This window comes from Coregonus clupeaformis, chromosome 31 (genome assembly GCF_020615455.1).
Source record: "Coregonus clupeaformis isolate EN_2021a chromosome 31, ASM2061545v1, whole genome shotgun sequence".
Taxonomy (NCBI): Eukaryota; Metazoa; Chordata; class Actinopteri; order Salmoniformes; family Salmonidae; genus Coregonus; species Coregonus clupeaformis.
Window position 1 is genome coordinate 43,353,845 of NC_059222.1, and position 27,816 is coordinate 43,381,660.

The following is a 27,816-nucleotide window of genomic DNA, read 5'->3' on the forward strand; positions in this document are numbered from 1 at the left end:
ATACTTAGTGATATAGCTTTAAAAACATCTGAAGGATTGAGTTACCTTCGTTCCAGTGTTCACGGCTGTCTCTGTACGTGTTTTTCTCCAGCCGTGGACGACCTCTGCATCTCTTTACTGGTTTCCTCAGCTCCTCCTCCGTCTCTCCCACCCTGCAGGTCCTCTCCAGCAGGGGCATGGACCTCTCGTCCTCAGAGTTGTCAAATGGTTCGTTCAGAACCTCAGTCGTCTCCGAGATGGTCTCGGTTGTCACACTGCTACTTATCCATCTCCTCTCCTGACCTCTCTTCTTGAGGACCAGAGCTCTCTCAGCTCTCCCTCTCTGGAACACACAGATCAAATGTTAAACACAACCTTTTCTATACAACTTTAGGGCCGGTTTCCTGAACAAAGAATAATCCTAGTAATGGACTAAAAAAAAGTACTTTCTGGGCACAACTGCTCTCCAAGACAGACAAACAGATAACATGTTAAACATAATCCTAAACTCTTTCTGCAGTTTACTAGCTACAGAGAGGGTGATACTCAAGACTCTGGTTAAATGTCTGCAGGGAGGACCTGGCCTCGTCGTAAACTCTTGTTCTGAATGCAAAATGCTCCAACCACACGATGTGAGCCTCGACGCTTGAGCAACTCTTTCCCACAGATGAAGGCTGCCTGGTTCAGAGAACCACAAATGAGACTTGCAGAGTTAACTCGGATCACAGGTCTCATTCTACATATCATCTTGTTTTCCACTAACTGAGTATAACAAGCATGACATGTTATTTTCGTTGTAGTGATTAAACCCAGGGAAGACTGTGAAATCAATCCTGTTACAAATTCACTAGTTAACTGCAGCAATCATTAGCAGGCAGTCTTATCATCTGGCTGTCCATATTACTGCTGTGTGAAATAGAGAGAGGGACCCTAACTTCTAGAACAGTGTTTCTCAACAGTCCACATTTTTATTGTAACACTGGACAAGCACACCTGATTCAACTGGTCAACTAATCATCAAACCCTCAATGAGTTAAATGAGTTGTGTTTTGTCCAGGGATACAACAATAATGTGTACTGTTGTGGGTCCTGAAGGACCAGAGTTGGGAAACACTGTTCTAGACCACAATCTGGTGGAATATTATCTTCGCCACAAGGGGGCAGTGGTCTATAGACAACGCAGATGTGAAAACAACCATGGAGGGGTTTAAAATGAGCCATGACCACTGACTACAGAACACGGTTTAGTCTGCCTGCCACACAACGGTCTCCACGGCGCCAGAGAAATCACAACTGTATATCTGCTGTACTGTGAGGTCCGAAAGGAGGGTCAACGTGATATGAAGAACCCAGTGAACCTTTCATTGCAGTCAAGAGCATTTACCACATCCCTCTGTCTTAGTATGTTAAGATGTGTTGTCTACAAACTAAGTCACAATATATAATGATTGAAAACAATCTAATTATGAAACTATTGCATAACATTCAATGTATTTATTTCTTTTTCCATCACTATGTAAAGACTCCAACCAGCCAATCCCACAGGACAACAGCATTCACCTGACCCTGCAATGAGGCAATGTGACAAATAACTCATTTCTAGCTCTCACCTTTCTCTTGACTCCAAGTACGGCGTGGGCATTCGTTAGGATAGGCAGCGACCAATCAGAATCATCTTCATCATCCTCACTACGCTCCTCAGAGACGTGCAAGCCTTGTTCTCCGGCGGTGTGGCGACGCTGGTGGGTTCTGTAGGGGTTCTTACTGTAGACCTTAGTGGGAGGACGAGGATGAGTCATCAGGTAGGCCACCTCTCTCTCCTCCTTCTCCCAGCAACTAGCCTGCTCCTTCAGTCGCTCAGCCTGAAATGAACACAGATCGACAAACATTATCATCATCTCTCAGAGCACCTTACCGATCACTGCACCTGTACACAGCCCATCTGAAATTAGCCCACACAACTACCTCATCCCCATATTGTTATTTATTTTGCTCATTTGTACCCCAGAATCTCTATTTGCACATCATCTTTTGCACATCTATCATTCCAGTGTTAATACTAATTGTAATTATTTTGCACTATAGCCTATTTATTGCCATACCTCCATAACTTGCTACATTTGCACACACTGTATATATATATTTTCTGTTGTATTTTTGACTTTATGTTTTGTTTTACCCCATATGTAACTCTGTGTTGTTGTTTTTATCACACTGCTTTGCTTTATCTTGGCCAGGTCGCAGTTGTAAATGAGAACTTGTTCTCAACTGGCTTACCTGGTTAAATAAAGGTGAAATAAATAAAAAATAATCTCTGAGAAACACAAATTGACAATAATAATAATAATAATAATATCTCTGAGAAACACAGGCAGGAAGTGAGCTCAACATCCTAATCCGTAGGCTGATGGGGAAATAAACAGACGCAAGGGTCAGTCTGCCTGCTCTAACCATGATCACTGACTATAGCACAAGGGTCAGTCTGCCTGCTCTAACCATGACCACTGACTATAGCACAAGGGTCAGTCTGCCTGCTTTAACCATGACCACTGACTATAGCACAAGGGTCAGTCTGCCTGCTTTAACCATGACCACTGACTATAGCACAAGGGTCAGTCTGCCTGCTTTAACCATGACCACAGCACAAGGGTCAGTCTGCCTGCTTTAACCATGACCACAGCACAAGGGTCAGTCTGCCTGCTCTAACCATGACCACTGACTATAGCACAAGGGTCAGTCTGCCTGCTTTAACCATGACCACTGACTATAGCACAAGGGTCAGTCTGCCTGCTTTAACCATGACCACTGACTATAGCACAAGGGTCAGTCTGCCTGCTTTAACCATGATCACTGACTATAGCACAAGGGTCAGTCTGCCTGCTTTAACCATGACCACTGACTATAGCACAAGGGTCAGTCTGCCTGCTTTAACCATGACCACTGACTATAGCACAAGGGTCAGTCTGCCTGCTTTAACCATGATCACTGACTATAGCACAAGGGTCAGTCTGCCTGCTTTAACCATGACCACTGACTATAGCACAAGGGTCAGTCTGCCTGCTTTAACCATGACCACTGACTATAGAACAAGGGTCAGTCTGCCTGCTTTAACCATGACCACTGACTATAGCACAAGGGTCAGTCTGCCTGCTTTAACCATGACCACTGACTATAGCACAAGGGTCAGTCTGCCTGCTTTAACCATGATCACTGACTATAGCACAAGGGTCAGTCTGCCTGCTTTAACCATGACCACTGACTATAGCACAAGGGTCAGTCTGCCTGCTTTAACCATGACCACTGACTATAGCACAAGGGTCAGTCTGCCTGCTTTAACCATGACCACTGACTATAGAACAAGGGTCAGTCTGCCTGCTTTAACCATGACCACTGACTATAGCACAAGGGTCAGTCTGCCTGCTTTAACCATGACCACTGACTATAGCACAAGGGTCAGTCTGCCTGCTTTAACCATGACCACTGACTATAGCACAAGGGTCAGTCTGCCTGCTTTAACCATGACCACTGACTATAGCACAAGGGTCAGTCTGCCTGCTTTAACCATGACCACTGACTATAGCACAAGGGTCAGTCTGCCTGCTTTAACCATGATCACTGACTATAGCACAAGGGTCAGTCTGCCTGCTTTAACCATGACCACTGACTATAGCACAAGGGTCAGTCTGCCTGCTTTAACCATGACCACTGACTATAGCACAAGGGTCAGTCTGCCTGCTTTAACCATGACCACTGACTATAGCACAAGGGTCAGTCTGCCTGCTTTAACCATGACCACTGACTATAGCACAAGGGTCAGTCTGCCTGCTTTAACCATGACCACTGACTATAGCACAAGGGTCAGTCTGCCTGCTTTAACCATGACCACTGACTATAGCACAAGGGTCAGTCTGCCTGCTTTAACCATGACCACTGACTATAGCACAAGGGTCAGTCTGCCTGCTTTAACCATGACCACTGACTATAGCACAAGGGTCAGTCTGCCTGCTTTAACCATGACCACTGACTATAGCACAAGGGTCAGTCTGCCTGCTTTAACCATGACCACTGACTATAGCACAAGGGTCAGTCTGCCTGCTTTAACCATGACCACTGACTACAGCACAAGGGTCAGTCTGCCTGCTTTAACCATGACCACTGACTATAGCACAAGGGTCAGTCTGCCTGCTTTAACCATGACCACTGACTATAGCACAAGGGTCAGTCTGCCTGCTTTAACCATGACCACTGACTACAGCACAAGGGTCAGTCTGCCTGCTTTAACCATGACCACTGACTACAGCACAAGGGTCAGTCTGCCTGCTTTAACCATGACCACTGACTATAGCACAAGGGTCAGTCTGCCTGCTTTAACCATGACCACTGACTATAGCACAAGGGTCAGTCTGCCTGCTTTAACCATGACCACTGACTACAGCACAAGGGTCAGTCTGCCTGCTTTAACCATGACCACTGACTATAGCACAAGGGTCAGTCTGCCTGCTTTAACCATGACCACTGACTATAGCACAAGGGTCAGTCTGCCTGCTTTAACCATGACCACTGACTATAGCACAAGGGTCAGTCTGCCTGCTTTAACCATGATCACTGACTATAGCACAAGGGTCAGTCTGCCTGCTTTAACCATGACCACTGACTACAGCACAAGGGTCAGTCTGCCTGCTTTAACCATGACCACTGACTATAGCACAAGGGTCAGTCTGCCTGCTTTAACCATGACCACTGACTATAGCACAAGGGTCAGTCTGCCTGCTTTAACCATGATCACTGACTATAGCACAAGGGTCAGTCTGCCTGCTCCACAAGTCTCCACAGCACATTATTCGTTGATTATTTGACACACAATTTATCTACACTGTTTACTATTATTATTATTATTATTAATCCTGCTACCAGTCACTTTCTCCTAATCCCTGCCTACATGTACATATCCATCTCAAATACTCCAGTATCCCTGCACATTGAACATTTACCCTGTATACAGTGAGTGTACAAAACATTATGAACACCTGCTCTTTCCATGACAGACTGACCAGGTGAAAGCTATGATCCCTTGTTGATGTCACTTGTTAAATCCACTTCAAAATCAGTGTAGATGAAGGGGAAGAGACAGGTTAAAAAATGATTTTTAAGCTTCGAGACAGTTGAGACATGGATTGTGTATGTGTGCCATTCAGAGGGTGAATGGGCAAGACAAAATATTTAAGTGCCTTTGAACGGGGTACGGTAGTAGGTGCCAGGCGCACCGGTTTGTGTCAAGAACTGCAACGCTGCTGGGTTTTTCACGCTCAACAGTTTCCCGTGTGTCTCAAGAATGGTCCACCACCCAAAGGACATCCAGCCAACTTGACACAACTGTGGGAAGCATTGGAGCAAAATAGGCCAGCATCCCTGTGGAACGCTTGACACCTTGTAGAGTCCATTTCCCGACGAATTGAGGCTGTTCTGAGGGCAAAAGGGGATGATCAATATTAGGAAGGTGTTCCTAATGTTTTGTACACTCAGTGTACAGCTCCCCCTCTTATTTCTGATTTCTCATGTTTTTATTTTTATTGTATTATTAGTGATACTTTTTTGATATTGAATGCTGCACTGTTGGGTAGGGTAAGTTAAGCATTTCGCTGTACTGGTACATGTGACAAATACAACTTGAACACACACAATTTGAATTAACATCATGACATTTGAATCACCACAGGTTCTCATGATAACGAGACTAGACTGCCTCTTCTTGTTGATTGGATGTTTGTTTGTGTGTGCGTGCGTGCATGTCAAAGCAGAGGAAGCATTCGCTGTTAAGCAACCATGGAGAGATTGCATTTCATGGCATATTTAGTACTATTAATTATGTAGTGAACTGATTTGGGGCAATTTTGCACCACATTAAATTCCTAGTGACAGTGAACATGCTTTGCCCATTACTGGCCTTGGTTTGAACTCTTAAAGCTAACCAAACAATCCATTTAACAGACTGTGGGTGTGTTGAAAGATCACACAGCCTCGGCTGAAGACACTGACACATACCAAGTCTATAAAACTACAGCAGAGGTCCTGGAGAGCTAGCTACTGTGTGTGCAGGCTTTTGTACCAGCCCAGCACAAACACACCTAATCATGATCTAGAGTCCAGACTGAAGTTGATTATTTGACTCGGGTGTGTTTAGTGATGGGCTGGAACAAAAAATCTGCATACCCATTGGCTCTCCAGGACGAAAGTTGAATAACACTGTGTGTGTGTGTGTGAGACTTACATCCATCTCAGCCTCTCTCTCCTCCTCAGACAGGACAGAGTTGAGGGCCACAGCTGGGGTCCAGTACAGGGCGTCACGGTCGACCTGGTTCAGCCTGGGGCTGGCTCGCAGCTTCGCCATGTGTCTCTGGATCAACCGCTCTCTTCGGATCACCACAAACCTAGAAAAGAGCAAATCAGAAACAAGATCAATCAATATATTTTGATCACCGAAATCCTAGAGTAATAATCAACAAGATCAATAAATTCCCTACATGGATAACAGATTCTCTACATGGATAACAGATTCCCTACATGGATAACAGATTCCCTACATGGATAACAGATTCCCTACATGGATAACAGATTCCCTACATGGATAACATATATTTTCTCCCCTCCAAAAAAAAAGGAAGTTTGTTCTCAAGTGTCTGTTCTATATCTGAGAAATATAAAAAAGATCAGGAAACATTTGTTTGTTTACATATATTTAACCCCTTATTGTCGTCACTAAACAGTCTCCATATATATACTTCCATTAATGTTTTTCAACTGGTACCGGGGGACTTTCAGACACGTCTTGTGAGGCCTGTACGAGTTCGTGAAAGTCTCACCTTTACACAGAGGGGTCATAATAAACTGTTCGGACGCTACAGCTGGTTCTGTGACAAACAGATGTTCGGGATGTCTCATGGTCTGACTAACATTGCCCTAGCTCCGTCACCTTTCCCCTCAGATGCGGAAGTGCGACATAAGTGGGAGAGAGTTATATGGGGATTTTTTTATTATGCTAATTGATTTTCCGCGGGGGCATGGACATCAACTTCAGGCAGTTAAAGCTAATTTCCTGTAATTCTATACATTTTGCCATGGGGCTGAGAGAAGATTTGCAGTTTTAAATAGCGCTGAGCGATTAACCGACATGTCGTTTTTTGGGGGGGGGTTATTAAACAACTAATTCACAGACTCCGGTTTAATTACTTGAATTCCATTTAGTTCAATTTTTTTATGTGAGCCCAAAGCACCGTTTCTCTACAGAGAATTCAAATCATTCACAGGAGGAATCAAGTCTAGAACTATACTGAACAAAAATATAAACGCAACATGCAACAATTTCTAAGATTCTGCTGAGTTACAGTTCATAAGAAAATCTGTCAATTTAAATAAATTAATTAGTCCCTAAACTATAGATTTCACATTACTAGGCAGGGGCACAGCCATGGGTGGGCCTGGCTCCCAAGTGGGTGGGCCTATGCCCTCCCAGGCCCACCCATGCGCCCCTGCCCAGCCAGAGCCTGGACTTGAACCCGATCTAACATCTCTGGAGAGACCTGAAAATAGCTGTGCAGCGACACTCCCCATTCAACCTGACAGAGCTTGAGAGGATCTGCAGAGAAGAATGGGAGAAACTCCCCAAATACAGGTGTGCCAAGCTTGTAGCGTCATACCCAAGAAAACTCAAGGCTGTAATTGCTGTCAAAGGTTATTCAACAAAGTATTGAGTAAAGGGTCTGAATACTTTTTTGTCTTCTAAATTAGCAAACATTTCTAAAAAGCTGTTTTTGCTTTGTCATTATGGGTTATACTTTCAGAATGCACTGTACATACGCACAAATATCATACCCCCAGGACATGCTAACCTCTCTCCATTACAATAACAAGGGAGGTTAGCATTTTTTTTTTGGGGGGGGGGGGTATGATATTTGTGCGTCAGTAACTTTCTCACGATTCATTCAGGATTATCCGTAATCATGGTAGCATCCACATTAATGTAAAAGTGTTTAGGAACATATTATATTCTTATTTACAATAAATGTGACTCCAAAATGACACAATACATTATTTACCATTCATTTCTATTGGGCAAAAAATAATCTGAAACTCAACCAAAACAAACAAATGCATCCAACAAATCTGTAGAGTCACAAGCTTGATGTAATCATTGCGCGCTAGGAATATGGGACCAAATATTACACTTTTGACTACTTTAACCCTCCCGTTGTCCTAGGGTCAAAATGACCCGCCACTGTGTTGAACCAACTTTATTTATTTTTTATTTTTTGGGGATCATTTGTGAGAAGGAGGCAGTGAGACTTTAAAGAAACCCTAAGCAAATGTCTTGGAATGGCCTAGTCAAAGCCCAGACCTCAATCCAATTGAGAATCTGTGGTATGACTTAAAGATTGCTGTACACCAGCGGAACCCATCCAACTTGAAGGAGCTGGAGCAGTTTTGCCTTGAAGAATGGGCAAAAGTCCCAGTGGCTAGATGTGCCAAGCTTATAGAGACATACCCCAAGAGACTTGCAGCTGTAATTGCTGCAAAAGGTAGCTCTACAAAGTATTGACTTTGGAGGGGGTGAATAGTTATGCACGCTCAAGTTCTGTTTTTTTTGGTCTTATTTCTTGTTTGTTTCACAATTAAACATATTTTGCATCTTCAAAGTGGTAGGCATGTTGTGTAAATCAAATGATACAAACCCCCCAAAAAATCAATTTTAATTCCAGGTTGTAAGGCAACAAAATAGGAAAAATGCCAAGGGGGGTTAATACTTTTGCAAGCATCTCAATCCACCGCATGTTGCACTTTTGAATCTGCGGTGAAAGGTGACAGAGTTGTCAGACCATGAAACATCCCGAAGATCGGTCTTCTCACAAAATCGTCTGTAGCGTCCGAACGGTTTGGAGAACCGAAACGACCGCAAAAAGTACTAATCGCTCAGCACTAGTTTTAAAGCTAATTACCTGCAATTCTACACATTTTGCCATGGCTTATGTCATGTTCTTATCTCCCCGACTGTAGTTTTTAATTTAGGTGATTGTTAGTTCTCAAAGATGATCTTATTAAAAAATATATTTATCTTTTCCACATAATTTATATCTGTTTTTAATCGTTTAAGTTTACACTGAAAAGGTTTTACCATCCCGATTCTTTAAAATGTATTTAATAGATTTATTTAAAATCATATAATCTGGAGTGGCCCGCCTCGGCTAAATGAATATAGGGGAAACACTGAATATATTCTGATCACAACAAACCTAGAGAGCAATAATCAACAAGATCAATCAATTCATTCTGATTACCACAAACCTAGAGTAATAAATCAACAAGATCAATCAATCAATCCGTTCTGATCACTACATACCTAGACAGAAATCATACAGCAATTAATCAAACAATCAAATGTTTTTATAAAGCCCTTTTTACATTAGCAATTGTCAGTGAGTACTGTCAAAGTGCTTAAACAGTAAACCAATAACAAAAAGACCATCTGTATAAGAATGAATCCACATGATGCATGGCGTAGTGTAAGTTAATAAAGCTGAAAGAGGATTCTCAGGATGGAATAGCAGCAGGGGCTCTTCTGTCAGTCTGTCACTTAACCTGACTCTGTCAACATTCTGCTGCATTAATGGATAACATGTTCAAAACACCCAGTAGCCTGGATGTCAGGAAGGAGGGAACACGCACGCATGTACACAGACACACACACGCATGTACACACACACACACACACACACACACACACACACACACACACACACACACACACACACACACACACACACACACACACACACACACAGAGCGACTGTGTGAGTTAAGACTGACCTGCCGTCCTGTCTGTCAATCATGCGGAGGTTCTGGAGAGTAGCAGCAATGTCATGTGGACACATCCCAGTGGCTCTGCTTATTCCTTTAATGCTGATGTGTTTATCTGGATGCTTATAGAGGTACTCCACCATGACACTTTTCCAATATGCCAGGTAGGATAAGCGACCCAGATCTGACAGAGGCTTCTCTGGGGAGCCAGCTTGTCCTTCCTGCCTCGTGAGAAGGTAACCTGAAACAGACACATTCAAACAAAACAACATGGTGTGAGAAGATGAAGACATAACCTGAAAAAGACACAGTGGCTTACCTAAAAATACCTTTTATAACAAAACAACAATGTTGTGAGAAGGGATTAACCATATAAAATACACATTCAAACAATACAATGTTGTGAGAAGGTAGGTAACCTAAAAAGACACATTCAAATTAAAACACAATTCCAGCCCAATTCGGATCTGTTGCCCAAGTATTGGCAAAATAGCTGATCTGATTGGTCAAAAGACCAAATAGTATTTTGACCAACCATGTTTGAGAAGGTAGGTAACCTAAAAAGACATTCAAATGATGTGTGGGCCCCTCTGGCCCCCCTCCCAGAGGTTTCTTCTCTCTTCACCAGTTGTCCTCACCTCCATGTTGAGCTCCACATCTCTCCTTGCCCTAGCTCCACAGTGACTAGCCTAGCTTATCAGGAACTGATACTCGACTGTTGCTCTTTACCTACTTCCTTAGATATAGGAATATACAGTAAAGCAAGAAGATGTCTGGAGAGACAGACACTGTCTGTACTTCCCCTTGACACTGCAATAACACACACACACACACACACACACACACACACACACACGCCAACATCCTAACCAATAACAAGTTATTACTGTTAATAAGCTGATTATGTAAGGGATAATCAACGAGGAGCTATGCTTTCTAGGGAAAATAATGAACGCCGTGGAAGCTGTGGGACCTTCCACAGAGTTGCATTATTTTCCACAGAATGCATAGAGCCCTGAGATGATTATCCCTTTTACGTCATGGCTCTAATTTAATACATTTGCTCCTAGAAATGTGCTCATTTGCCGGTAGCTAGCAAGTTTACTAGATAGCTGCAGTAGCTGCCGTGGTAACCAAAACACAAAGACTTGCTAGTTTAGCTAACCAAAAGGAGAGCCTCACACTCTAGGAGCTCTGATGCAATAATTTAATAACCAACGTTTGGACAGACCAGCTGTCTTCATCAGGGTATAATGACAAAACACTGCGGGTCACTAGTTTATATAGTTTGGAAGGACACACAGGTGTCTGTAATCATGCCCGGGTGTGGCTTGATGTCATGGGATGATTTACAGATATAAATAGAACATACATACAGTGGGGAAAAAATTGTATTTAGTCAGTCACCAATTGTGCAAGTTCTCCCACTTAAAAAGATTAGAGAGGCCTGTCATTTTCATCATAGGTACACGTCAACTATGACAGACAAATTGAGCATTTTTTTTCCAGAAAATCACATTGTAGGATTTTTTATGAATTTATTTGCAAATTATGGTGGAAAATAAGTATTTGGTCACCTACAAACAAGCAAGATTTCTGGCTCTCACAGACCTGTAACTTCTTCTTTAAGAGGCTCCTCTGTCCTCCACTCGTTACCTGTATTAATGGCACCTGTTTGAACTTGTTATCAGTATAAAAGACACCTGTCCACAACCTCAAACAGTCACACTCCAAACTCCACTATGGCCAAGACCAAAGAGCTGTCAAAGGACACCAGAAACAAAATTGTAGACCTGCACCAGGCTGGGAAGACTGAATCTGCAATAGGTAAGCAGCTTGGTAGAAATCAACTGTGGGAGCAATTATTAGGAAATGGAAGACATACAAGACCACTGATAATCTCCCTCGATCTGGGGCTCCACGCAAGATCTCACCCCGTGGGGTCAAAATGATCACAAGCAAAAATCCCAGAACCACACGGGGGACCTAGTGAATGACCTGCAGAGAGCTGGGACCAAAGTAACAAAGCCTACCATCAGTAACACACTACGCCGCCAGGGACTCAAATCCTGCAGTGCCAGACGTGTCCCCCTGCTTAAGCCAGTACATGTCCAGGCCCGTCTGAAGTTTGCTAGAGTGCATTTGGATGATCCAGAAGAGGATTGGGAGAATGTCATATGGTCAGATGAAACCAAAATATAACTTTTTGGTAAAAACTCAACTCGTCGTGTTTGGAGGACAAAGAATGCTGAGTTGCATCCAAAGAACACCATACCTACTGTGACGCATGGGGGTGGAAACATCATGCTTTGGGGCTGTTTTTCTGCAAAGGGACCAGGATGACTGATCCGTGTAAAGGAAAGAATGAATGGGGCCATGTATCGTGAGATTGAGTGAAAACCTCCTTCCATCAGCAAGGGCATTGAAGATGAAACGTGGCTGGGTCTTTCAGCATGACAATGATCCCAAACACACCGCCCGGGCAACGAAGGAGTGGCTTCGTAAGAAGCATTTCAAGGTCCTGGAGTGGCCTAGCCAGTCTCCAGATCTCAACCCCATAGAAAATCTTTGGAGGGAGTTGAAAGTCCGTGTTGCCCAGCGACAGCCCCCAAAACATCACTGCTCTAGAGGAGATCTGCATGGAGGAATGGGCCAAAATACCAGCAACAGTGTGTGAAAACCTTGTGAAGACTTACAGAAAATGTTTGACCTGTGTCATTGCCAACAAAGGGTATATAACAAAGTATTGAGAAACTTTTGTTATTGACCAAATACTTATTTTCCACCATCATTTGCAAATAAATTCATAAAAAATCCTACAAAGTGATTTTCTGGATTTTTTTCTCTCAATTTGTCTGTCATAGTTGACGTGTACCTATGATGAAAATTACAGGCCTCTCTCATCTTTTTAAGTGGGAGAACTTGCACAATTGGTGGCTGACTAAATATTTTTTCCCCCACTGTATGTCATTATACCCTGATGAAGACAGCTTGTCTGTCGAAACGTTGGTTATTAGGATATTATTTCATCTGAGCTCCTAGAGTGTGCGGCTCTCCTTTTCTTTTTCAGGTGTTCTACTCTGTTAGCCAGCACCTCTCCTAAACAGGTGTTCTACTCTGCTACCCAGCACCTCTCCTAAACAGGTGTTCTACTCTGCTAGCCAGCACCTCTCCTAAACAGGTGTTCTACTCTGCTAGCCAGCACCTCTCCTAAACAAGTGTTCTACTCCAGTAGCCAGCACCTCGCCTAAACAGGTGTTCTACTCTGTTAGCCAGCACCTCGCCTAAACAGGTGTTCTACTCCGCTAGCCAGCACCTCTCCTAAACAGGTGTTCTACTCTGCTAGCCAGCACCTCGCCTAAACAGGTGTTCTACTCTGTTAGCCAGCACCTTGCCTAAACAGGTGTTCTACTCCGCTAGCCAGCACCTCGCCTAAACAGGTGTTCTACTCTGTTAGCCAGCACCTCGCCTAAACAGGTGTTCTACTCCGCTAGCCAGCACCTCGCCTAAACAGGTGTTCTACTCTGTTAGCCAGCACCTCTCCTAAACAGGTGTTCTACTCCGCTAGCCAGCACCTCTCCTAAACAGGTGTTCTACTCCGCTACCCAGCACCTCTCCTAAACAGGTGTTCTACTCTGCTAGCCAGCACCTCTCCTAAACAGGTGTTCTACTCTGCTAGCCAGCACCTCTCCTAAACAGGTGTTCTACTCCGCTACCCAGCACCTCTCCTAAACAGGTGTTCTACTCCGCTAGCCAGCACCTCTCCTAAACAGGTGTTCTACTCTGTTACCCAGCACCTCTCCTAAACAGGTGTTCTACTCTGTTACCCAGCACCTCTCCTAAACAGGTGTTCTACTCTGCTAGCCAGCACCTCTCCTAAACAGGTGTTCTACTCTGCTAGCCAGCACCTCGCCTAAACAGGTGTTCTACTCTGCTAGCCAGCACCTCTCCTAAACAGGTGTTCTACTCTGTTACCCAGCACCTCTCCTAAACAGGTGTTCTACTCCGCTACCCAGCACCTCTCCTAAACAGGTGTTCTACTCCCGCTAGCCAGCACCTCTCCTAAACAGGTGTTCTACTCTGCTAGCCAGCACCTCGCCTAAACAGGTGTTCTACTCTGCTAGCCAGCACCTCTCCTAAACAGGTGTTCTACTCTGTTACCCAGCACCTCTCCTAAACAGGTGTTCTACTCTGTTACCCAGCACCTCTCCTAAACAGGTGTTCTACTCTGCTAGCCAGCACCTCTCCTAAACAGGTGTTCTACTCTGCTAGCCAGCACCTCGCCTAAACAGGTGTTCTACTCCGCTAGCCAGCACCTCTCCTAAACAGGTGTTCTACTCCGCTAGCCAGCACCTCGCCTAAACAGGTGTTCTACTCTGCTAGCCAGCACCTCTCCTAAACAGGTGTTCTACTCTGCTAGCCAGCACCTCTCCTAAACAGGTGTTCTACTCTGTTACCCAGCACCTCTCCTAAACAGGTGTTCTACTCTGTTACCCAGCACCTCTCCTAAACAGGTGTTCTACTCTGTTAGCCAGCACCTCTCCTAAACAGGTGTTCTACTCTGCTAGCCAGCACCTCTCCTAAACAGGTGTTCTACTCTGCTAGCCAGCACCTCTCCTAAACAGGTGTTCTACTCTGCTAGCCAGCACCTCTCCTAAACAGGTGTTCTACTCTGCTAGCCAGCACCTCTCCTAAACAGGTGTTCTACTCTGCTAGCCAGCACCTCTCCTAAACAGGTGTTCTACTCTGCTACCCAGCACCTCTCCTAAACAGGTGTTCTACTCCGCTAGCCAGCACCTCTCCTAAACAGGTGTTCTACTCCGCTAGCCAGCACCTCTCCTAAACAGGTGTTCGACTTCGCTAGCCAGCACCTCTCCTAAACAGGTGTTCGACTTCGCTAGCCAGCACCTCTCCTAAACATGTGTTCTACTCCGATAGCCAGCACCTCTCCTAAACAGGTGTTCGACGTCGCTAGCCAGCACCTCTCCTAAACAGGTGTTCTACTCTGTTACCCAGCACCTCTCCTAAACAGGTGTTCTACTCTGCTAGCCAGCACCTCTCCTAAACAGGTGTTCTACTCTGCTAGCCAGCACCTCTCCTAAACAGGTGTTCTACTCTGCTAGCCAGCACCTCTCCTAAACAGGTGTTCTACTCTGCTAGCCAGCACCTCTCCTAAACAGGTGTTCTACTCTGCTACCCAGCACCTCTCCTAAACAGGTGTTCTACTCCGCTAGCCAGCACCTCTCCTAAACAGGTGTTCTACTCTGCTAGCCAGCACCTCTCCTAAACAGGTGTTCGACTCGCTAGCCAGCACCTCTCCTAAACAGGTGTTCGACTTCGCTAGCCAGCACCTCTCCTAAACATGTGTTCTACTCCGATAGCCAGCACCTCTCCTAAACAGGTGTTCGACGTCGCTAGCCAGCACCTCTCCTAAACAGGTGTTCTACTCTGTTAGCCAGCACCTCTCCTAAACAGGTGTTCTACTCTGTTAGCCAGCACCTCTCCTAAACAGGTGCTAGCTAGCCAGCACCTCTCCTAAACAGGTGTTCTACTCTGTTAGCCAGCACCTCTCCTAAACAGGTGTTCTACTCTGCTAGCCAGCACCTCTCCTAAACAGGTGTTCTACTCTGCTAGCCAGCACCTCTCCTAAACAGGTGTTCTACTCTGTTAGCCAGCACCTCTCCTAAACAGGTGTTCTACTCCGCTTGAGCTAGCGAACTTGCAACATTGTATAAAATATTCTTGGCCCTCAGAGTTTCCTGCTCCAGTGAGCTCGGGACAGACACAGCTGTAGGCTATTTGCGCAAGGGATAAGAAGTGGTGCTTGACTTGGGCAGGAGCTCACCGGAGCAGAGTACAGGCACCTCACATTTTCTACTGCTTGAGCTCCTGTTCCTCTTATAGAATATTAGCTCAAAAGTATTGTGGTACTCCTGCACCTAAATATAAAACAGTACCAGCACCCAAAATGAGTACCGGAACCTATTTCAGTCCAAGTCAAGCACTGATAAGTAATCAGGTAGGCCTATTTTATGACGTTTCCACTAGATCAGAGCATGACATTTTTCCCTTTCACGCTGAGTGGTTATCGAAAGGGAGAGAGCTCAATAGATTTGAGGAACTATTGTAATTTTCTTACGGATGGAAAAACAGACTTAGTTTGCTTGCTGTTTGAGGTGAAGAAAACTTTGAGAAGCTCCACAGGTCATTAGGCGTGGTGCATTAAGCCAATCAGAAATACTATCAGATCCCCAAATGGGCACATTTATATGCCTACATTTGTGCACAGGCCAGGTAGCCTATAGGCCTACTTCTATGCGTAATCAGGTGGATGTCCTTCCTCAACATTGACAGGAGCGCTCAAAAACAAAAGACGATGACTAAATTGACAAAACTTGTAAATGGACTGAAATAAACCAAAACTTGTTTCTCACATGTGTAGCAGGTTGTGCACTCTACAAACAATGTGTCCACTCTGATAATGAGAACGGGAAGACTGGAATAATAATATTGAATGCATTAAAATAAATTACCGTAACCAAAGTAACAAACATTATAAATTCGAAATTATAGGAATTAACGGTATATGTACTACTGGTGATATATGTAATAGGGAATTGATATCCACTAACAATCAAACGCAAACAATTCACACAATGAAGTTATGAAACAATTATTGTGCACAAATTGACGAGAGAGCGCATTCTGGAGAGAGAAGTGCATTGTGTATCTGGGCGCATGGTCAATCCAACGTCTGGGAGGCGAATGGCGATGCGGTACGGAGCTCGATTTGGCCTCTGCATGCCTCTGGAGGCTCCGCAATTGCGTCACACCCTCCATATGGAGCCTCCGACCACATTTTACGGATCAAGCATAAATTGGCTTTTAGTCTAGGCCTCCGCAATGGATTAGCTCACTGAGACGGCCGCAAATATAAATATATCTAAAACAATCTCGGTCGACCAAAAGCCTAACGACCAAACAATTAACCAGTCGACTAATTGGGGGCAGCCCTACATAATAGCAAGCTAGGACTGATGGTTTGGTTAGCTAAACTAGAAAGTCTGTTTGGTTACCAAGGCAACTACTGTTGGTATCTAGTAAACTTGCTAGCTACTTCAGTGGATGTTGAACACATTTCTATCTGCAAATGAACACATTTCTAGTGGTAAAAGTGCTAAATTATAGCCATGATATAAAAGGGATAATCAACTTGAGGCTCTATCCGTTCTCTGGAAAATAATGCAACTCTTTGGAAGGTTAGTTCCCACTCAGTTAGTGCGTTGTGGAACACACCTTCCACACTGTTCATTATTTTCCAGGGAACGCATAGCTCCTCGATGATTATCCCTTACATAAATGGGCTGATTATGTAATTAAAACGGGCTCAAGTCAGAGTCTCCAACAGTAGGTAACCTAAAAAGACATTCAAATGAAACAATGTCTGCGTTTACATAGGCAACCCAATTCAGAAAATGTATTATGCTTTAAAATGCCAGGATGCCATACTCATTTCTGTGTTTTATCTAGTAGAATTCGTTGCACTGTATTGGGGAAGAGAATCATATTTCCAGACCCATGTGGTCTGACAGGTTGTACGAAAATGGCGGAAATCAACGCAATTGCGCATTAGATGACGCATTCTCAGTAGGACGTAGTGTGCTGTCATTTGTTGCTTACTGCATTCGTTTTAACTGAACAGTACGTTCTAAATAGTATGTAGTACGATTAGTACACAGTATGCAGTTTAAATAAGTAGTAGACAAGCCAGATCTGGGTCACGGCCACATTCAAACAATACCATTTTGTGAGAAAGTGGGCCAGTACGTAACCTAAAAAGACAAAAACACAAGCTAGCTAGAGACGGCTGCTGCTGCAGGTCTTAGATTGCATTTCAATCTCCGTCCTGTCAAAAATGACATTCATAATATGACGTGACATCCTGTGTTGGGGAGCAGATCCATTTTCACCTTCAAACAGTAGAAAGGGAGGTGAGGCAATCAGTTTCCCTCTCCTTCAACCTCTGTCAGCTATGATACATGCTGCCAAGGGCAACAAAAGGAGGTGGAGAGGAGAGGGGGGTGGAGAGGAGAGGAGGGGGGAGAGGAGGGGGGAGAGGAAACAAAGCCACAGAACAAACGGAGGAGAAGCAGCTGGATGTCATTTCTCACAAAAGGCTGCACTTATTAGAGATAAATAGAAAAGAAAAAAAAACGAAACGTAAAAAAGGTAGCGGTGTCTGTATGTAATTCGTTTTAGAGCCGTCCTGTCAAGGGTCATCCATTATAAGCAGCTTGAAATTAATTAATGTCTTTTAATGTGTGCACCCACTACCAGGAACCAAACAAGCACATCTAATCACCAAACACTGAATACATAATATTCCAGTCATTATGACAATATTCATTACCCAAAGCTGAGGAGAAAGGAGAGAATAGTCAATAATTTACAAAAAAATAAATGTGCTGGTAAAACAGATGAATAACTAAGACACAGACGATACCAACATAACGCTACCAACATAACGCTAACAACATAACGCTAACAACATAACGCTAACAACATAACGCTAACAAGTCATATTTTATTCTGTATGTTTTACAAATGCATTAGCTGCGATTTACCATCTGTAAATCACAACAACAGAGCCTATTCAGAATCCTCTGGAGTAATGATTAGAAAAAAACGCATTATTCACACTGGCAAACGGAGCTAATGCTTTCCCTCTCGCAGCGAGCTACCTGAGACAAAGTGTTTCTCTAATACAATCAAATAAAAGCAGAACATTTTAATCTGAACAACTTCCAGTTCCAAAGCCACAAGGTGTGGCCCAAATGGCACCCTTTTCCCTAGTTAGTGCAATACAGCCCTATGGGCCATGGTCAAAAGTAGTGCACTATATAGAGTGCTATTTGGGCACATTGCACATTTTCCAATAAAGCCCTCTTTGAGCTCAAAACTCAGCTGTGTTCAATCTCTTCTTAATCTCCCTCTCCCTGTTATCAGCACACTGTCAATATCACACATCCAGCCTCTCTCTCTCTCTCTGCATCTCTTAATGTGTCTCAACAGTGAACAAAATGGGCAGGAAATCAAATGCTCTATCACATCTCTTCCACACACACACACATAAAATAGCTATGACAAACTGTCCAAATCTGGCAGCTAAACACGAGGCCATCAAGGCAGCAGTTGTTTTCAGAAGTACACCAGGAAGTCCCGATTATATTATTGAAAACATGTTTACTTATGCATGTACACTGAACAAAAATATAAACCCAACATTTAAAGTGTTGGTCCCATGTTTCATGAGCGGAAATAAAAGATCCCAGAAATGTTCCATATGCACAAAAATATTATTTATCTCAAATGTTGTGCACAAATGTGTTTACATCCCTGTTAGTGAGAATTTCTCCTTTGCCAAGATAATCCATCCACCTAACCGGTGTGGCATATCAAGAAGCTGATTAAACAGCATGATCATTACACAGGTGCACCTTGTGCTGGGGACAATAAAACGCCACTCTAAAATGTGCAGTTGTGTCACACAACACAATGCCACAGATGTCTGAAGTTTTGAAGGAGTGTGCAATTGGCATGCTGACTGCAGGAATGTCCACCATAGCTGTTGCCAGAGAATTGAATGTTCATTTCTCTACCATAAGCCGCCTCCAACGTCGTTTTAGAGAATTTGGCAGTATGTCTAACCGGCCTCACAACCGAAGACCACGTGTATGGGGTCATGTCAGCAAGCAGTTTGCTAATGTCAACGTTGTGAACAGAGTGCCCCATGGTGGCGGTGGGGCTATGGTATGGGCAGGCATTTTATCTATGCCAATTTTAATGCCCAGAAATACTGTGACGAGATCCTGAGGCCCATTTCTTTTAAGGTATCCGTGACCAATGGATGCATATCTGTATTCCCAGTCATGTGAAATCCATAGATTAGGGCCTAAATAATTCATTTCAATTGATTGATTTCCTTATATGAACTGTAATTCAGTAAAATATTTGAAATTGTTGCATGTTGCGTTTATATTTTTGTTCAGTATAAATTGCCTTGATTTACCCATTTCAATGAATTCACAAGCACTTGACTGACACAAATCTATGCCCGGGGAAACATTTTTAAATTGTAAAGAATCAGGCAAACATTCTAGAATCAAGCAGGCATTGAGTTTTATGTTCTTAGAACGCATTAAGGGACTTACTGAAATCAATGAGGAACCTTCCAAAGCCTTGCCTTTGGTACTGAGGCATGATCATTATACAGGAGACATTGTACTTCTGCTGGCAAAGCTTTTCCTGAGGGAAGGGGAAACAGATCAAGTATGTCAGAGCTCTGCTGAAGCTGGCAATTTATTGCACCTGTCACTGTCCTTGTCTAAAGCACGCACACACACACACACGTACATGAACGCGCACAATCCCTTGTGAATACATTTAGCTTTTAAGATTAGTAATATAGCAAAGACACTGTTACTGCACTAATCATGACTTATATAGCAAAGACACTGTTACTGCACTAATCATGACTTCTATAGTAAAGACACTGTTACTGCATTACTCAAACATTAGTCAACTGGATGAAAGAAAACATTTTTCATGCTATTGAATATCATCACCTTGGAGAAGTAACCCACAAGGTGACAGCCTTTGTCGTCGTTCTTGGTTAGTATGTAAAAGAGGAAAGGCTCCACGTCGTAATATAGGGTCTTGTGATCTAGGAACAGCTTGGCTAACAGGCAGAGGTTTTGGCAGAAGAGCTTGCTGACATTTCCATCAACCTAAAAACACGGAACAAAACCAACAGTTGATTCTTTCCTCCATTTCAGTCACATTTCACCATGATCATAGGGCTGCATCTCAAATTGAACTCTATTCCCTTTTAAGTGCACTGCTTTTGACCAGGGCCAATAGAGCTCTGGTTCAAAGTAGTGCACTAGATACAGTGCCTTCAGAAAGTATTCACACCCCTCGACTTTTTCTACATTTTGTTGTGTTAAAAGTTGGGATTCAAAATGGATTTAATTGTCTTTTTTTTGGGTCAAAAATCTAAACAAAATACTCTAATGTCAAAAAGGAAGACAAATTCTAACATTTGTAAAACATTTAAGAAAAATAAAACACTAATATATCTTGATTACATACAGTGGGGAGAACAAGTATTTGATACACTGCCGATTTTGCAGGTTTTCCTACTTACAAAGCATGTAGAGGTCTGTAATTTTTTATCATAGGTACACTTCAACTGTGAGAGACGGAATCTAAAACAAAAATCCAGAAAATCACATTGTATGATTTTTAAGTAATTAATTTGCATTTTATTGCATGACATAAGTATTTGATCACCTACCAACCAGTAAGAATTCCGGCTCTCACAGACCTGTTAGTTTTTCTTTAAGAAGCCCTCCTGTTCTCCACTCATTACCTGTATTAACTGCACCTGTTTGAACTCGTTACCTGTATAAAAGACACCTGTCCACACACTCAATCAAACAGACTCCAACCTCTCCACAATGGCCAAGACCAGAGAGCTGTGTAAGGACATCAGGGATACAAATTGTAGACCTGCACAAGGCTGGGATGGGCTACAGGACAATAGGCAAGCAGCTTGGTGAGAAGGCAACAACTGTTGGCGCAATTATTAGAAAATGGAAGAAGTTCAAGATGACGGTCAATCACCCTCGGTCTGGGGCTCCATGCAAGGTCTCACCTCGTGGGGCATCAATGATCATGAGGAAGGTGAGGGATCAGCCCAGAACTACACGGCAGGACCTGGTCAATGACCTGAAGAGAGCTGGGACCACAGTCTCAAAGAAAACCATTAGTAACACACACTGCCGTCATGGATTAAAATCCTGCAGTGCACGCAAGGTCCCCCTGCTCAAGCCAGCGCATGTCCAGGCCCGTCTGAAGTTTGCCAATGACCATCTGGATGATCCAGAGGAGGAATGGGAGAAGGTCATGTGGTCTGATGTTTGGAGGAAGAAGAAGGATGAGTACAACCCCAAGAGCACCATCCCAACCGTGAAGCATGGAGGTGAAAACATAATTCTTTGGGAATGCTTTTCTGCAAAGGGGACAGGACGACTGCACCGTATTGAGGGGAGGATGGATGGGGCCATGTATCGCGAGATCTTGGCCAACAACCTCCTTCCCTCAGTAAGAGCATTGAAGATGGGTCGTGGCTGGATCTTCCAGCATGACAACAACCCGAAACACACAGCCAGGGCAACTAAGGAGTGGCTCGGTAAAGAAGCATCTCAAGGTCCTGGAGTGGCCTAGCCATAGAAAATCTTTGGAGGTAGCTGAAAGTCCGTATTGCCCAGCGACAGCCCCGAAACCTGAAGGATCTGGAGAAGGTCTGTATGGAGGAGTGGGCCAAAATCCCTGCTGCAGTGTGTGCAAACCTGGTCAAGACCTACAGGAAACGTATGATCTCTGTAATTGCAAACAAAGGTTTACTTAAATCCGAACTGGTTCTCAAGCAAATTAATAAGATTGTCTCACCCAATGTTCAAGAAAGGCCTTTTTCCCTTTATTCAGATTACAACAACTCATTTGCAGTTATTTGAAAAGGAAATCATCTCCCAAATATCATTATTTCTAAAACAAGCCATAGAAAGTTGGTTGCAATTTCAATTTAATCCTCCAGAAACAACAGAACAAATAATGCAACAAATATTGTGGTTAAATTCAAATATACTTATTGACAAAACCTTTATTTTTTGACAGAATGTTTAAAAAGGTATAATCTTCAGTAAATGATATAATCGGTAGGACTGGTGGAGTTATGTCGCACATGCAGCTAACAAAAACATATGGAAATGTCTGCTCTACCCAAAATTACAACCAAATAATTGCAGCCTTACCGAAAAGTGGAAGAGGAAAGTGGAAGGGGAGAAAGTAAGGAACTTGTCTGTCGGCCTTGCATTAAAGAACATAATTGGTTAAGGAAAACTGTGATAAATAAAAACATTATATCAGTTTCACTTAAGGACCAAAGGATTGACAGCCGTCCCATATAGATTGCAAAATAGTTGGGAAGAGATTTTGACGTACCGATCCCATGGCATAGTGTTTATGAACTGACACGCAAAACGACACCGGATTCAAAAATTAGAATCTTTCAATTTAAATTATTATATAAAATTCTTGCTACCAATAGAATGTTATTTATATGGGGGATACAATCTTCCCAGCTCTGCAGATTTTGCTGTGAAGAGACAGAATCATTAGATCATTTGTTTTGGTTCTGTCCATTTGTAGCTTGTTTTTGGATACAGGTCCAGGAATGGCTAAAGGATTGCAATATTTACCTGGAGCTAACCTTGCAGATAGCATTACTGGGTGATCTGAAAAGTCATAGTCAATCGATCGATCAATAATATAATAATACTTTTAGCAAAACTGTTATTTTTAATTCACAATCTGTAGAAGCAATGAGAATAGAAAGGTTCAGAACTTTTGTAAAACATCACAGTACGGTTGAAATATATATGGCAAATAGAAATCCTATATGGATGGTGTTAAGAGATAGATGGGAGGTATTGAATAGAGTTGAAGGATGGGACTAATAACAACTAATAACAAAATAATAACAAGATAACTAATAATGTAAGCATACTGTGTCCATAATAAGTATATAGGTTGTATGTTGGGAGCTTTTGGAAAAAGAGCACAGTTAGAAAGATATGGCATATAGAAGCAAACCGGATGGACATCATGAAAATGATCGGAGAGGTTGAGGGTAGAAGAAGTTCAGGAGCAAAAAAATAAATAAATAAAAAATAAAATAAAAATGTTTGTTATATATATATATATATATATATATATATATATATATATATATATATATATATAATACAATTATTGTAAAATGAACTGTGTCCATAAGGTGTAGATAGTAAGTATAGACCGGAAGTAGAAGCCTGGGGATTGTTGTTCACTAATTTACTCCAAGTAGGGAAAGGATGGCGGGGTTGAAAAGTAATAAATGGGGAGTATATATATAAAAAAAACATGGGGGAATTGGAAGTGATGCAGACAATTACATTGATAGAAGATACAATCTATCTGCAATATTAAGCTGATCCACCCCCCAAAAAAAATAAAAAAATAAACAAAATAAAATAAACAAAGGTTTCTGTACCAAATATTAAGTTCTGCTTTTCTGATGTATCAAATACTTATGTCATGCAATAAAATGCAAATTAATTACTTAAAAATCATACAATGTGATTTTCTGGATTTTTGATTCCGTCTCTCACAGTTGAAGTGTACCTATGATAAAAATTACAGACCTCTACATGCTTTGTAAGTAGGAAAACCTGCAAAATCGGCAGTGTATCAAATACTTGTTCTCCCCACTGTAAGTATTCGAGCTCCTAAGTCAATACATGTTAGAATCACCTTTGTCAGCGATTACAGCTGTGATTCTTTCTGGGTAAATCTCTAAGAGCTTTGCTCACCTGGATTGTACAATTTTTGCAAATTATTCTTTATAAAATTCTTCAGCTCTGTTAAGTTGGTTGTTGATCAATGCTAGACAGCCATTTTCAAGACTTGACATAGATTTTCAAGCAGATTTAAGTCAAAACTGTAATTAGGCCACTCCGGAACATTCCATGTCGTCTTCGTAAGCAACTCCAGTGTATATTTGTCCTTGTGTTTTAGGTTATATTCCTGCAGAAAGGTGAATTTGTATCTCAGTGTCTGTTGGAAAGCAGACTGAACCAGGTTTTCCTCTAGGATTTTGCCTGTGCATAGCTCTATTCAGTTTATTTTTATCCAAAGACACTCCCTAGTCATTGCCGATGACAAGCCATAACATGATGCAGCCACCAGCATTCTTGAAAATATTAAGTGTGCTACTCAGTCATGTGTTGTATTGGATTTGCCCCAAACATACAGTGGGGGAAAAAAGTATTTGATCCCCTGCTGATTTTGTACGTTTGCCCACTGACAAAGAAATAATCAGTCTATAATTTTAATTGTAGACTTATTTGAACAGTGAGAGACAGAATAACAACAAAATAATCCAGAAAAACGCATGTCAAAAATGTTATAAATTGATTTGCATTTTCATGAGGGAAATAAGTATTTGACCCCCTCTCAATCAGAAAGATTTCTGGCTCCCAGGTGTCTTTTATACAGGTAACGAGCTGAGATTAGGAGCACACTCTTAAAGGGAGTGCTCCTAATCTCAGTTTGTTACCTGTATAAAAGACACCTGTCCACAGAAGCAATCAATCAGTTTCCAAACTCTCCACCATGGCCAAGACTAAAGAGCTCTCCAAGGATGTCAGGGAAAAGATTGTAGACCTACACAAGGCTGGAATGGGCTACAAGACCATCGCCAAGCAGCTTGGTGAGAAGGTGACAACAGTTGGTGCGATTATTTGCAAATGGAAGAAACACAAAAGAACTGTCAATCTCCCTCGGCCTGGGGCTCCATGCAAGATCTCACCTCGTGGAGTTGCAATGATCATGAGAACGGTGAGGTATCAGCCCAGAACTACACGGGAGGATCTTGTCAATGATCTCAAGGCAGCTGGGACCATAGTCACCAAGAAAACAATTGGTAACGCACTACACCGTGAAGGCCTGAAATCCTGCAGCGCCCGCAAGGTCCCCCTGCTCAAGAAAGCACATATACAGGCCCGTCTGAAGTTTGCCAATGAACATATGAATGATTCAGAGGAGAACTGGGTGAAAGTGTTGTGGTCAGATGAGACCAAAATCAACTCAACTCGCCGTGTTTGGAGGAGGAGGAATGCTGCCTATGACCCCAAGAACACCATCCCCACCGTCAAACATAGAGGTGGAAACATTATGCTTTGGGGGTGTTTTTCTGCTAAGGGGACAGGACAACTTCACCGCATCAAAGGGACGATGGACGGGGCCATGTACCGTCAAATCTTGGGTGAGAACCTCCTTCCCTCAGCCAGGGCATTGAAAATGGGTCGTGGATGGGTATTCCAGCATGACCCAAAACACACGGCCAAGGCAACAAAGGAGTGGCTCAAGAAGAAGCACATTAAGGTCCTGGAGTGGCCTAGCCATTCTCCAGACCTTAATCCCATAGAAAATCTGTGGAGGGAGCTGAAGGTTCGAGTTGCCAAACGTCAGCCTCGAAACCTTAATGACTTGGAGAAGATCTGCAAAGAGGAGTGGAACAAAATCCCTCCTGAGATGTGTGCAAACCTGGTGGCCAACTACAAGAAACGTCTGACCTCTGTGATTGCCAACAAGGGTTTTGCCCCCAAGTACTAAGTCATGTTTTGCAGAGGGGTCAAATACTTATTTCCCTCATTAAAATGTAAATCAATTTATAACATTTTTGACATGCGTTATTCTGGATTTTTGTTGTTGTTATTCTATCCCTCACTGTTCAAATAAACCTACCATTAAAATTATAAACTGATCATGTCTTTGTCAGTGGGCAAACGTACAAAATCAGCAGGGGATCAAATACTTTTTTCCCCTCGCTGTAACACATTGTATTCAGGACATAAAGTTAATTTCTTTGCCACATTTTTTGCAGTTTTACTTTAGTGTCTTGTTGCATGTTTTGGTATATTTATGTTCTGTACAGGCTTCCTTATTTTCACGCTGTCATTTAGGTTAGTATTGTGGAGTAACTACAATGTTGTTGATCCATTCTCAGTTTTCTCCTATCACAGCCATTAAATTCTGTCACTAGTTTAAAGTCACCATTGGTCTCATGGTGAAATCGCCAGGCATTACTGGAACCATGTCGTCCAAAAAAGGTATCCTTTTGAATCATCTGTCCATAGAACGTTCTTCCAAGAGTCTTGATGATCATCCAGGTGCTTTTTGGCAAACCTGAGTCAACTATTTGGACGAGATGGGTCCCATTATGCCTGGCGAAAACCAAACACTGCATTCCACAGTAAGAACATCATACCAAAGGTCAATCATGGTGGTGGTGGTGTGATGGTTTGGGGATGCTTTGATGCCTCAGGACCTGGACGACTTGCCTTAATAGAAGGAACCATGAATTCTGCTCTGTATCAGAGAATTCTACAGGAGAATGTCAGACCATCCGTCTGTGAGCTGAAGCTGAAGTGCAGCTGGGTCATGCAGCAAGACAATGATCAAAAACACACAATCAAGTGTACATGAAAATTGCTAAAAAGCAACAAATTGGAAATTTTGGAATGGCCTAGTCAAAGTCCAGACCTAATCCCAATTGAGATGTTGTGGCAGGACTTGAAACGAGCAGTTCATGCTTGAAAACCCACACGTCACTGAGTTAAGCAGTTCTGCATGGAAGAGTGTAAATGTAAGAGTGGGCCAAAATTCCTCCACAGCGACGTGAGAGACTGATCAACAACTACAGGAAGCATTTGGTTGGAGTCATTGCAGCTAAAGGTGGCACAACCAGTTATTGAGTGTAAGGGGGCAATTACTTTTTCACACAGGGGAATTGGGTGTTGCATAACTTTGTTTATGAAATAAATATGTAATTGTTGTGTTATTTGTTCACTTATGTTCCCTTTATCTAATATTAGGTTTTGGTTGAAGATCTGATAATATTTAGTATCACAAATATGCAAAAGTAGAGAAAATTAGAAAGGGGGCAAATACTTTTTCATAGCACTGTGTATATATATATATATATATATATATATGGTCAAGAGTAGTGCACTATATATAGGGAATATGCAGCCATTGCTTTACTACTGTGAAGAGTGACCTCTGACCTCGAACACTGAAAGGTCGTCCTTCCTGTAAATCTCATTGGCTGGAGGGTGAAAGCAACCACACTTCATGGTGTGTCGATTTAGGATGTTCCTGCTCCTCATGTACTTCAGACAGAACTCACACAGGTAAAGTTTTTGCAACCTGCCAACGACAGATACAACAAGACAAAGGTTAGACGACCATTTTTATTTCAGCTTGCAAATTAAAAGCCTAGAAAAAAACAGTACATCCGCACACTGGTATAATGCTCTCAAA

The 27,816-nt window shown here is 42.7% G+C and overlaps 1 protein-coding gene across 1 annotated transcript in view; it reads right to left on the bottom strand.

The window, feature by feature from the left end:
* LOC121547878 (histone acetyltransferase KAT6B-like) overlaps positions 1-27,816 on the bottom strand; it is a 95,882-nt gene that overhangs the window by 5,266 nt on the left and 62,800 nt on the right. The window contains exons 10-16 of the mRNA XM_045209902.1: positions 27,561-27,702; positions 20,454-20,615; positions 20,040-20,133; positions 9,838-10,069; positions 6,248-6,407; positions 1,590-1,841; positions 46-322 (exon numbers count right to left, since the gene is read on the bottom strand). Of these exons, the coding sequence (XP_045065837.1) occupies positions 46-322; positions 1,590-1,841; positions 6,248-6,407; positions 9,838-10,069; positions 20,040-20,133; positions 20,454-20,615; positions 27,561-27,702 (1,319 nt within the window). The remainder of the gene's footprint in view (positions 1-45; positions 323-1,589; positions 1,842-6,247; positions 6,408-9,837; positions 10,070-20,039; positions 20,134-20,453; positions 20,616-27,560; positions 27,703-27,816) is intronic.